The 13,368-nt window shown below is 37.0% G+C and overlaps 1 protein-coding gene across 1 annotated transcript; it reads left to right on the top strand.

The window, feature by feature from the left end:
- The first annotated feature begins 1,725 nt into the window (after positions 1-1,725).
- On the top strand, positions 1,726-8,021 carry LOC133330342 (sodium channel protein Nach-like). Its single transcript, XM_061538802.1, has 9 exons — positions 1,726-1,874; positions 1,970-2,159; positions 2,222-2,349; positions 5,048-5,168; positions 5,225-5,374; positions 5,449-5,647; positions 5,811-5,976; positions 7,636-7,745; positions 7,849-8,021. The coding sequence occupies exons 1-9, from the start codon at positions 1,726-1,728 to the stop codon at positions 8,019-8,021; spliced, it is 1,386 nt and encodes a 461-aa protein (XP_061394786.1).
- Positions 8,022-13,368: the final 5,347 nt, after the last annotated feature.

The following is a 13,368-nucleotide window of genomic DNA, read 5'->3' on the forward strand; positions in this document are numbered from 1 at the left end:
ATATAGGAGTGTGTAGCTCAAGGTTCTTTATAGATGACCTGGAGCTTGGATAGCCTTTATAGAAAAGCCGAGGCTCAGGGATTTTTATATAAATAGGGAAGAGGTGAGGCTCAAGGGTAGAAGAGCTAAGGCTCAAGGGTCTTTATAGACGATCTATAGTTCAGGTAGACTTTATAGACGACCTGAAGCTCAGGGATTCTTTATAGACGAGCTTAAGATCTGGGAGTCTTAATAGAAGAGCTGAAGCTCAGGGAGTTTTTATAGAAGCGTTGAGGCTCAAGTGTCTTTATAGATGAGCTGGGAGATACAGGGAGTCTTTATGGTCAACCTGAGGCTGAAGGATTATTTATATACGACATGGAGCTAAGGCTCAGTGAGTCTTTATAGCATAAGCTCAGGAGGTCTGTATAGAAGAGCTAAGGCTCAAGGGTCTTTATAGACGATCTAGAGTTCAGGTAGTCTTTATAGACGACCTGTAGCTCAGGTAGTCTTTATAGAACAACTGAAGCTCAGGGATTCTTTATAGACGAGCTTAAGATCTGGGAGTCTTAATAGAAGAGCTGAAGCTCAGGGAGTTTTTATAGGAGACTTGAGGCTCAAGTGTCTTTATAGGTGAGCTGGGAGACACAGGGAGTCTTTATGGTCAACCTGAAGCTCAGGCAGTATTTTTAGACGACCTAGAGCTCAGGTAGCTGAGCTTAATATCTAGGAGTCTTTATAGAAGAGCTGAAGCTCAATGAATTTATAGACTAGCTGAGAGTCTCAGGTCTCAGTCTTTATGGTCGACCTGAAGCTCAGGTAGCCTTTATAGATGACCTGAAGCTCAAGGAATATTTGTAAATCAGCTGAAGCTCGGGGAGTCTTTATAGACGAGCTTTAGCTTAGGGAGTCATTATAGAAGAGGTGATGCTCAGGGAGTCTTTATAGATTAGCTGAGGCTCAAGGATTCTTTTTAGACGACCTGGAGCCTAAGTAGACCTTAGAAAAGAGCAGTGGATCAGGGAACCTTTTGAGACGGGTTTCAGCTTAGGGAATATTTATAGAAGAGTTAATGCTCAGGGCAAAACTCAGGGACGACGTTGAACTCAGGTGGCCTTTATAAATGTACTGAAGCTTAGAGAGTCTCTATAGAAGAGCTAATGATCAGAGAGTCTTTACAAACGAGTTGAAACTCAGGGAATCTATATAATAGAGCTGAGGCTCAGAGAACCTTATAGGTGAGCTGGGGCTCAGGTAGTTTTTAAAGACAATTGATATTCAGGGAGCTCTATGTAGTATACAAACCTAGAGCTCGGGTAGCCTTTATATAAGTTCAGGGATTCATTAGAGGAGAGCTGAGGTTGAATTCAGAATTCTTAATATATGAACAGAAACACCATGAGCCTACCATGGACGAGCTTTACCACTGTTTCCCTTCCATAACAATTGAATACCATTCTCCCTGTTAATTAACCAACCCCGAAAAGGATGCGTAATTAGCTGGAATATCATTTATTTGCACTACAGCACCGCCATTAACCTGTCATTCTAAAATAAATCATGGTACATGTTGAAACCCCCACTAAGAATAAACGTTACTTTTCCATTTCCCATATGGTCACATATTCCACGATATGTGTATAACATACATACCTACATATGCACCCACAACCCACTGTATTTGGATGCAGACTATTTTGGCTTGCCTTCCATATATTGACATTGTCGGCGCTAATTATTTTCCTTATGAATTACAACAACACGAACAAACGGCTGCTGACCACCTCTATTTACGATCCCATATATCCCATAAGTGAAGTCTCATTTCCGGCTGTATCGATTTGTTCAATGAATCGCATATCGAACGAGTCGGCCAGACGTTATGCCGAAGAACTGTGAGTTACCCCTATCCAAACGGGGTTTTTTGTTCTTGTTTGTTAATGAAATCCTTTTGTTTATCGAATGCAACGCAACGGAACGTAATCAACAGACGCATGAAGGATCCCAGAAAACGTAGCGCCGATTATTTTTATAAGCAAATTAAATTCTTGCAATACAATTACTATGTACGCGGTGATATGCCCGATTATGAGAATGCATTGAAATTTCAGCGATTTCTTGATATTTACGATCGGGAGGATGACGAAATGTTCTTTAATACGAAACGAAGAATGGCCCTGGTACGTAGTGAAGTTGTATCAGGCAGCAGGAAAAAATGTCTGAAGTTGAGATTTTCTTACAGTTAACACCAAGTTGTAGCACCATATTGAAAGGATGCCGCCTTGGAGGTGAAGAAATTGATTGCGCCCAAGAATTTACGAAGACGTTTACCGCAAGGGGTCTATGCTGTACATTTAATCGGGATAAAAAGTAAGTTTTTCTATAAATATAAACATTTCGGAAGCGATAAAAATCAACTAAGAGTCAGAAAAGTATTTTATGGCGAGGTGAAGCTCAGAGGGGTTTTTACAGACGAATTGAAGCCAAAGGAAGTTTTTAGACGCACATGAGCTTAGAAAATATTTATAGACAAGCCAATGCTTCGGGTTTCCTTGGAGAAGAGCTAAAGCCTTTATAGAAAAATTCAAGCTCAGTAAGTCTTTATAGATGAGGTGATGCTAAGGGAGTACTTACAGGCAATCTGAAACTCAGGTAGTCCTTATAGACGGGCTGAAGTTCAGAGAATCTTGATAATAGAACTGAAACTCAGGCAGTTTTAAGACGAGCTGAAACTCAGAGATCATTTTATAAGCGATCTGAAGCTCTTTTTACACGAACCAAGACTCAGGAAGTCTTTATAGCGATCTGAAGCTCAGGTAGCGATATTCGAGCTAAAGTTCAAATAGTGTATAAATAGGAGAGCTCCGTATTGACCAGATGGAGCTTAAGCTGAAGTTCAGGAAACCCTATAGACAAGCTGATACTCTGAAACTCTTTATTGCCAACATGTAGTTCAAGGAGTATTTATTGACGAGCTAGAAAATGAACTGAAGTTCATGGCGCCTTTATAGATGAGCTGAAGGTCAGGGAGTCCTTATATCCGAAGTAAGCCTCAGGGAATCTTTATAAGTGATCTGAAGCTTAGATAGTATTTTTATGTGAGCAGAAGCATAAGTGGCTTTTATAGTCTTCACACGCGAACTGAAGCTCAGGATTTTTTATAGACAAGCTGAAGTTCAGGGAACCCTATAGACGAGCTGATAATCTGAAACTTTTTATTGTCAAGATGTTGTTCAAGGAGTCTTTATTGACGAGCTAAACTCAGGGGTAATTTTAGATTAGCTGAAAATGAACTGAAGTTCATGGCGCCTTTATAGACGATCTTTATAGATTTATTCCAAGCCTATTGAGTATTTATACACGAGCTTAAGTTCGAGGAGACTAGCTGAAGCTTAGAGGTCTTTCTAGATGGTTTTAGACGATCTGGAACGGTCTTAGGAAATCCTTATTACTACATTTTGTTATAAGAGAGCATATACGCAGGGAGCCATTTTAGACGAACTGAAGCTCAGGGAGTCCTTATTGACTAGCTGAAGCTTAAGAGTCCTTTTAGACGAGCTAAAACTCTGGATAAATGAGTTGAAGCACAGGCTTGTCTTTATATAAAAGCTGGAGCATAATAAGTCTTTATAAGTGAACTGAAACTCAGGGTTTCTTTCTAGACCAGCTAAAGCCGATGGAGCCCTAAGGATAAGCTGATGCTCTGGGGCTCTTTATTTTCAACCTGAGACGCAGAAGTTCTTTTAGACGAACTGAAGCTCAAGGAGTCTTTATAGTCGTGCTGATTCCCAGGGAATTTTTAAAAACGAGCTGACTTCACACACTATGGTACAGGGTATTATGTCTTTGTGCATATGTTTGTAAAAGGAAACGAGATAGACACATGGGTCCTTTTGAGAAAATGCATAGAATCACTTTTTAAGTCGATTTATGCATGTCCGTTCGTCCGTCTGTCCATGTTAAATTATAAACAAAGTACAGGTCGCATTTTTGATTCGAATAGGATGAAATTTGGAACAGCTCATTTATTTGGCCCAAGGACGAACCCTATTGAAATTGGGAAAAATCTGTTCAGCTCCCATATATATTTTCGTCCGATTTTAGGTAAATAGTGCACCAAAGTGCCTATATATTCTTTGATTTTCCCGAAGTTTGGCAAAACGTATTGTGTTAAGCCTCGAACAATGTGTGCTAAATTTTGTGAAAATCGTTCAGATTTAGATATAGCTCCCATATTTATTTTCGTCCGATTTTAGGTAAATGGTGCACCAAAGTCCCTATATATCCTTGTATTTGCACGAAATTTGCCATTGTGTACTGAATTAAGTTTAGAATGATGAGTGTTAAATTTCGTGAATATCGGCTCAGATTTAGATATAGCTCCTATGTATATTTCCTTCCGATTTTAGGTAAATGGTGCACCAAAGTCCCTATATATCCTTCGATTTGCACAAAATTTGGCATAGCGCACTGAAATGAGTCTAGAATTATGTGTGCTAAGGTTAGTAAATATCATTTCAGATTTAGATATAGCTCCCATATATATTTTCGTCCGATTTTAGGTAAATAGTGGACCAAAGTCCCTATATTTCCTTCGATTTGCACGAAATTTGGCATAACGTACTGAATTAAGTCTAGAACGATGAGTGTTAAGATTAAGATGGGATTTAGATATAGCTCCCAACGACGTATCCAGAGCGGGGCCCCGGAATGACGTTATTGCGTTTTGGTGGAGATGTAGCCATAGCTTCCATATGTATCTCGAACGAGTGTCTGATTGAGATTACATTTTTAACAGTGCGACGTACCGAAATTCGTGTATCAATTTTGCTATACATCTTTGTCTATAATATTGTCCCATGGTACGCAGACGACTCTAAATCTGCCCGAATGAAATTAAATTTAGTATAGGTTGTAGAAAGACATGAGTATGTTCCTTCGAGGGAAAATTGCAATGCAATTGTAAGGATACATATGTACAATATACCTAAAGTGGTGAAGGGTATCATATAGTCGGCCCAGTCCGACTTTATCATACTTTCATTACTGGTTTATATGTATGTCTTAGGTACACAGCAAAACGTAAATTCCGTCATCGATTTTTTGGTCCAGATATGGGTTTAGTCGTCTTGCTAAATGCTTCACAAGCTGATGACTTTATACCAACGGCCTCTTCGGAAAGGTTTGAGGTGAGTATGCCCAAAATATCATGGTATAGTATTAATCGGAATGTCCCCTTCATCAGGTTTTCATACACAGTCCCTATATCTCACCCGATCCATCCTCCGGCAGTGTAGAAGAACGTATTGTTGAAGGGGGTAAAGATACATTTCTAGCCTTAAATCCAAGAATTTTTCAGACAATCGATGAAGTGCGATTTTATAAACCTCGAGTGGTATGTATATTAATATTTCAATATTATAAAAACTCAAATACTCACTTCATTGACTTTATGTATAACCTCCATAGCGCAACTGCATGTTTAATGATGAACTGCCCGAACTCTTCGGAAAATCGTATACCTACAGTAGTTGCATATCCTATTGTCGAACACGCAGCCAAGTTGTGTTGTGTGAATGCTTGCCCTTTATGGCGAATAGTTTGAATATATCATCGTCGACCGCTTACTGTAGCCTGCAACATCGTGCATGTCTGATGCGTTATGATTGTAAGTTGTTGTTGTTATAATTCTTGTCGCAGTGAAGACCGAATAATACTTCCTTAATGGCGTCTTCAAGCACTTACCTTACCTTATTCAATTCAATATGTTACTGACATATTATATTGTTCTTCTTCTCCTTATTTTTCTTGTGGGGTTTTCTTCTTTTCAGTTAAATGGTACAATGTTATGACACAACGACCAAATACCGCTGGCCTGGAACGTGAAATGGAGGATTCATTATATTGCCCATATTGTCTACCCACCTGTAGTGAAACACAATATAGTGTCACCGTAATGGATTTACCATTAAACGAATATAATATGAAATCATTCACGTAAGTATGGCTATTGTGACGTTGGCGAAGGGGGTTGAAAGGATTGAAGTCTTGGGATAATGTGGATATTTTTCAATATCAGACTTTGTTGTATAATGTACAACTTTTGTTCTGATTTTTATAAAGCGTATTATGAATTTTTTTGCGTATTATGAATTCAAAAAGTCGGGCAAACTAATAAGCAGGAAGGTTTCTATAGGCAAGCTGAGAGTTCAAAGGAGCTTTATAGACAATTTCCATCTCAAGAAGATTTAATAGATGAGCAGGAGCTCAGGGAGTCCTTTCAGACGAGCTGAAGCTCAGAATATTTATAGACTAGGTGAAATTCAGGTAGTCTTTTTAGACGAGTTGAAGCTCAGGAAGTTTTTTTAGACGAACTGAAGCTCAGGGAGTCTTCATAAATAAGTTAAGTCCCTGAACTTCATTAATGAGAGCTGAAACTCATGGAGCCATTTCAGACGGGTCTTTATTGAACAGCTGAAATTTAGGTGTCCTTTTAGTCGAACTGAAGCTCAGGATTTCTTTATAGACGAACTAAGTCTCCAAGTGTTTTAATACGGGTCCGTATAGACAGCTGAAGCTCGGAGAGTTTATACAGGCGGGCTGAAGCTCTGGAGCGAACTGAAGCTCAATGGCGAGCTAAAGCTTTGGGTATACTTATAGAGAAGTTGACGCTCGGGGAATCTTCATACAAGCTCAATAGACTAACTGAAGGGCGTTTCTATAGACGAACTAAAGGTTGTCTCTTTAGACTAATTGATCATTCCGTAAGTATAGCGATCGTGAGTGAGGAAGGTGGGAGGTTTTTTCCGACTTTAGTTATCCTGCATAGCCGTATCAAGTTTGCAGGAGTTTCGAACGCACAATTGCCTTTAAACAACCTCATAGAATGAAGAATGCGGTTTTATAGTCGAAGAATTGGTGGAATGTGTCAATGAGTTTTCCGTGGGTCTTTTCGGATTCAGGATTTGGCGCTGAGTGAAAATGTAGGCAATGGTGGATTTGCAAGGATTGAAGCCGCATTGGTATCGTCCAATAATGTCATTGACCATTGTCTTCAGTCGTTCATACAGTACGCTGGATGGCGCCTTATATGCGATGGAAAGGAGAGTTATTTCTCGGATGATTATCCATCAGCATCTGCTCCTTTATTATTCTTCAGCGGATTAATTGCTATTCTGACCTCATATTGGCGATGTGAATACATCCGTCATTGTTCTGTACAGCGTGCGAACATTCCATGTGTAAATTCCGAAATCGTGGGCCTTTACGAGTATACGTTAGCGGGGATCGTCAACATTAGGGGGTTTTGGTTTTCTTTTTTCGTTGCTTTTTCCTAGTAGGAGGGGTATTCCGAGTGTGGGTAATTAGCCCGACGCCTCAACCCAATTGTTATAGTTCTTATGGGTAAACTCGCTGCTCATATCAGCTCACTATTTCAGCGGATGGTGAATATTGCTACCCCAGGTGTCCACAATTGAGATGAAAGAGGGCCCAAGATAAGCCTGGGCTTCGTCATGTTAAAGCCAATCAGAGCCTTTGCTTGGTACCTACCACCCCCTACGACACCCTCCATATAGTGGAGGTTATTGAAAGATCTATTCGTCAAAACTTAACGACATTCTAATTTTATTTATTTGTTTTCTTTTTCCTTTACAGTAATCACAAAGGAAATCTTTCAGATTTAGCCTTGCTGCATGTGTATTTTGGCGTAACCCATGGTGTCTATTATCGACGATTCCTCTTAAATTCATGGTTTGAAAAATTCAGTAAGTATTTTATTTGTGGTATGCGGTATGAAATAAATTATGCGCCTATTGATACCTTTGTTTTTCCTTATAAATTAAGATATGTTTAATATTTCGTCTGCAGGTTATATCGGCAGCATTTGTGGCGTTCTTGCGGGATTTTCATTAGTTGGTATTGGTGAAGTGATCTTTTTTGTGCTGCAACAATTATTTAAAACTTTACGTAACGAATTATCAATGGATACAAATCGAATTCAGAGACGAAAACCTGTCGAACCATTAATTATATTGCCATGAAGGATTGAAATTTAAATATGGATAAGAATATGGTAGATGATAAAAATCCTAGAAAAAATACACTAGTTGCAAAACAAAACAAAAAATGCGATTTAGCACTTACCTTTTGAAAATTTATTGAAAAAACACTAATTTTGTGCACACTACAATTTTTACCTTTATTTTAATAATGGTGCATAACAAGGATATAATTTTATTAATATGATATTGCATAAATATATAAGAAATGATTTAAGGACAAATATATAGTGGCTCATTCGGCTTGAATAAACGTGATGCCCGCTTCCATTTCTTTGGTCTTGTAGTTTGTGAAATATACTTCTTCAAGGCTATAATCAAATACTTAACAATGAAATAAAATATTTCCAATACTGCCACCATCGAAAAACCCATGCAGATCGATACAATGTTGCCCACTGTACCTGTAGAGAAATTTTAAAAAATATATTATTTCATATATTTCTTTTCAAAGAATTTAAAATAAAACAACAGAAGTCTGTTGGTCCTTGAAGAAATATTCTTTAAAAATCCACGCCTTAGAAGTCTGACAGTCCTTGAAGAAATATTCTTTAAAAATCCACGCCTTAGAAGTCTGACAGTCCTTGAAGAAATATTCTTTAAAAATCCACGCCTTAGAAGTCTGACAGTCCTTGAAGAAATATTCTTTAAAAATCCACGCCTTAGAAGTCTGACAGTCCTTGAAGAAATATTCTTTAAAAATCCACGCCTTAGAAGTCTGACAGTCCTTGAAGAAATATTCTTTAAAAATCCACGCCTTAGAAGTCTGACAGTCCTTGAAGAAATATTCTTTAAAAATCCACGCCTTAGAAGTCTGACAGTCCTTGAAGAAATATTCTTTAAAAATCCACGCCTTAGAAGTCTGACAGTCATTGAAGAAATATTCTTTAAAAATCCACCCCTAGAAGTCTGACAGTCCTTGAAGAAATATTCTTTAAAAATCCACGCCTTAGAAGTCTGACAGTCCTTGAAGAAATATTCTTTAAAAATCCACGCCTTAGAAGTCTGACAGTCCTTGAAGAAATATTCTTTAAAAATCCACGCCTTAGAAGTCTGACAGTCCTTGAAGAAATATTCTTTAAAAATCCACGCCTTAGAAGTCTGACAGTCCTTGAAGAAATATTCTTTAAAAATCCACGCCTTAGAAGTCTGACAGTCCTTGAAGAAATATTCTTTAAAAATCCACGCCTTAGAAGTCTGACAGTCCTTGAAGAAATATTCTTTAAAAATCCACGCCTTAGAAGTCTGACAGTCCTTGAAGAAATATTCTTTAAAAATCCACGCCTTAGAAGTCTGACAGTCCTTGAAGAAATATTCTTTAAAAATCCACGCCTTAGAAGTCTGACAGTCTGTGAAGAAAAATTCTTTAAAAATCCACGCCTAGAAGTTTGTTGGTCCTTGAAGAAAAATTCTTTAAAAATCCACGCCTAGAAGTTTGTTGGTCCTTGAAGAAAAATTCTTTAAATATCCACGCCTAGAAGTTTGTTGGTCCTTGAAGAAAAATTCTTTAAAAATCCACGCCTAGAAGTTTGTTGGTCCTTGAAGAAAAATTCTTTAAAAACCCACGCCTAGAAGTTTATTGGTCCTTGAAGAAAAATTCTTTAAAAATCCACGCCTAGAAGTTTGTTGGTCCTTGAAGAAAAATTCTTTAAAAATCCACGCTTAGAAGTTTGTTGGTCCTTGAAGAAAAAATTTTTTAAAAATATACGCCTTAGAAGTCTGTTGGTCCTTGAAGAAATATTCTTTTAAAATCCACGCCTTAGAAGTCTGTTGGTCCTTGAAGAAATATTCTTTAAAAATCCACGCCTTAGAAGTCTGTTGGTCCTTGAAGAAATATTCTTTAAAAATCCACGCCTTAGAAGTCTGTTGGTCCTTGAAGAAATATTCATTAAAAATTCACGCCTTAGAAGTCTGTTGGTCCTTGAAGAAATATTCTTTAAAAATCCACGCCTTAGAAGTCTGTTGGTCCTTGAAGAAATATTCTTTAAAAATCCACGCCTTAGAAGTCTGTTGGTCCTTGAAGAAATATTCTTTAAAAATCCACGCCTTAGAAGTCTGTTGGTCCTTGAAGAAATATTCTTTAAAAATCCACGCCTTAGAAGTCTGTTGGTCCTTGAAGAAATATTCTTTAAAAATCCACGCCTTAGAAGTCTGTTGGTCCTTGAAGAAATATTCTTTAAAAATCCACGCCTTAAAAGTCTGTTGGTCCTTGAAGAAATATTCTTTGAAATCCACGCCTTAAAAGTCTGTTGGTCCTTGAAGAAATATTCTTTAAAAATCCACACCTTAAAAGTCTGTTGGTCCTTGAAGAAATATTCTTTAAAAATCCACGCCTTAAAAGTCTGTTGGTCCTTGAAGAAATATTCTTTAAAAATCCACACCTTAAAAGTCTGTTGGTCCTTGAAGAAATATTCTTTAAAAATCCACGCCTTAAAAGTCTGTTGGTCCTTGAAGAAATATTCTTTAAAAATCCACGTCTTAAAAGTCTGTTGGTCCTTGAAGAAATATTCTTTAAAAATCCACGCCTAGGAGTCTGATCTGAATATTCTTTAAAATATAAAAATGTCTAAATTCATGACTTACTCGATGATTCCACCCACGAATTTGTGCTGACCCGCATATAATATGGCGATGTTGCTTCATCGAAAAACACCCGCAACACTGAGAGATCCGAATAATTTGTTTGGAAGTTACCGTCACTGAGTTAAATACAAATGAATATACAAAATTGGTATTGGGAAAATGTAGAACGGAAGCAGAAACAGTAAAAAAACACGCCAAAGGTCATATATTTATTGATACACATATGTTATTAATATTCAATTGTAATTCTATTCATAACATGTCCTTGGGACAGATGTTGCGACAACAACAACCAATTGATGCTGCCTGCCCCAATCCACCACCAATATACTTACATAATCCCTTTTTGAAATGAATAACCATCAACGGGTAATGCCATTGCCGATACACTATAACGTATATCCTGACATGAGGGTAAACATTCGAGGCAATAAAGGGCTTCCTCTCGTTCACGTTCTAACCCATTGATGTTGGTGAGTTCGGTCAGGACATTACGCCATTTGACTATAAAAACAACAAAATGATTTTAAATGACAACACATTTCCGTTTCTCGTTGTTGTTGCTTTGAAATTGGGGGTGCTTACATTTTCAAATGATTATGTTCCGCATTAGTTACGGTACGTTGTATTATTTTTGTGAATAACCATTTCAAAATATTTAATTAATATACAACAAGGCTTGTTATCGTTTTTATTCATTTTAATAATAGTGTGTTGTATTTTCTATAAGCATATGGTTACGAATACGTTATAATAACAGTTATACGCACACTTTCACGGAAATAATTGGTAATTGAGGCTAGGTATGTATGTCTCCTCAAATACTAACAGTATTGGATTTTGATTTTCCTCACGAAATATTAGAGAAGTAGACTTGAATTTGTATAGAATATTTCTTCAAGGACTAACAGATTTCAGGGCGTGGATTTTAAAAGGGATATTTTCATTTTTAAAGAATATTTCTACAAGGACCAACAGACTTATAGACGTGGATTTTTAAATAATATTTCATCAAGGACCAACAGACTTATAGACGTGGATTTTTAAACAATATTTCTTCAAGGACCAACTGACTTATAGGCGTGGATTTTTAAAGAATATTTCTTCAAGGACCAAAAGACTTCAAGCGTGGATTTTTAAACAATATTTCTTTAAAGACTTACGGATTTCAAGGCGTGGATTTTTAAAGAATATTTCTTTAAGGACATACGGACTTCAAGGCGTGGATTTTTAAACAATATTTCTTCAAGGACATACGGACTTCAAGGCCTGGATTTTTAAAGAATATTTCTTTAAGGACATACGGACTTCAAGCCGCCGATTTTTAAAGAATATTTCTTTAAGGACATACGGACTTCAAGGCGTGGATTTTTAAAGAATATTTCTTTAAGGACATACGGACTTCAAGGCCTGGATTTTTAAAGAATATTTCTTTAAGGACATACGGACTTCAAGCCGCCGATTTTTAAAGAATATTTCTTTAAGGACATACGGACTTCAAGGCGTGGATTTTTAAAGAATATTTCTTTAAGGACATACGGACTTCAAGCCGCCGATTTTTAAAGAATATTTCTTTAAGGACATAGGGACTTCAAGGCGTGGATTTTTAAAGAATATTTCTTTAAGGACATACGGACTTCAAGGCGTGGATGTTTAAAGAATATTTCTTCAAGGGCATACGGACTTTAAGGCGTGGATGTTTAAAGAATATTTCTTTAAGGACATACGGACTTCAAGGCGTGGATTTTTAAAGAATATTTCTTTAAGGACATACGGACTTCAAGGCGTGGATTTTTAAAGAATATTTCTTTAAGGACATACGGACTTCAAGGCGTGGATTTTTAAAGAATATTTCTTTAAGGACATTTTGAAGGACAAGGCGTGGATAAGCAATATTTCTTTACTCAAGGCGTGGATTTTTAAAGAATATTTTTTTAAGGACATACGGACTTCAAGGCGTGGATTTTTAAAGAATATTTCTTTAAGGACATACGGACTTCAAGGCGTGGATTTTTAAAGAATATTTCTTTAAGGACATACGGACTTCAAGGCGTGGATTTTTAAAGAATATTTCTTTAAGGACATACGGACTTCAAGGCGTGGATTTTTAAAGAATATTTCTTTAAGGACATACGGACTTCAAGGCGTGGATTTTTAAAGAATATTTCTTTAAGGACATACGGACTTCAAGGCGTGGATTTTTAAAGAATATTTCTTTAAGGACATACGGACTTCAAGGCGTGGATTTTTAAAGAATATTTCTTTAAGGACATACGGACTTCAAGGCGTGGATTTTTAAAGAATATTTCTTTAAGGACATACGGACTTCAAGGCGTGGATTTTTAAAGAATATTTCTTTAAGGACATACGGACTTCAAGGCGTGGATTTTTAAAGAATATTTCTTTAAGGACATACGGACTTCAAGGCGTGGATTTTTAAAGAATATTTCTTTAAGGACATACGGACTTCAAGGCGTGGATTTTTAAAGAATATTTCTTTAAGGACATACGGACTTCAAGGCGTGGATTTTTAAAGAATATTTCTTTAAGGACATACGGACTTCAAGGCGTGGATTTTTAAAGAATATTTCTTTAAGGACATACGGACTTCAAGGCGTGGATTTTTAAAGAATATTTCTTTAAGGACATACGGACTTCAAGGCGTGGATTTTTAAAGAATATTTCTTTAAGGACATACGGACTTCAAGGCGTGGATTTTTAAAGAATATTTCTTTAAGGACATACG

The sequence above is a fragment of the Musca vetustissima genome, unplaced genomic scaffold (assembly GCF_032173495.1).
Source record: "Musca vetustissima isolate MV318-11 ecotype Yass unplaced genomic scaffold, APGP_CSIRO_Mvet_v1 utg57791, whole genome shotgun sequence".
In the NCBI taxonomy this organism is placed as follows: domain Eukaryota; kingdom Metazoa; phylum Arthropoda; class Insecta; order Diptera; family Muscidae; genus Musca; species Musca vetustissima.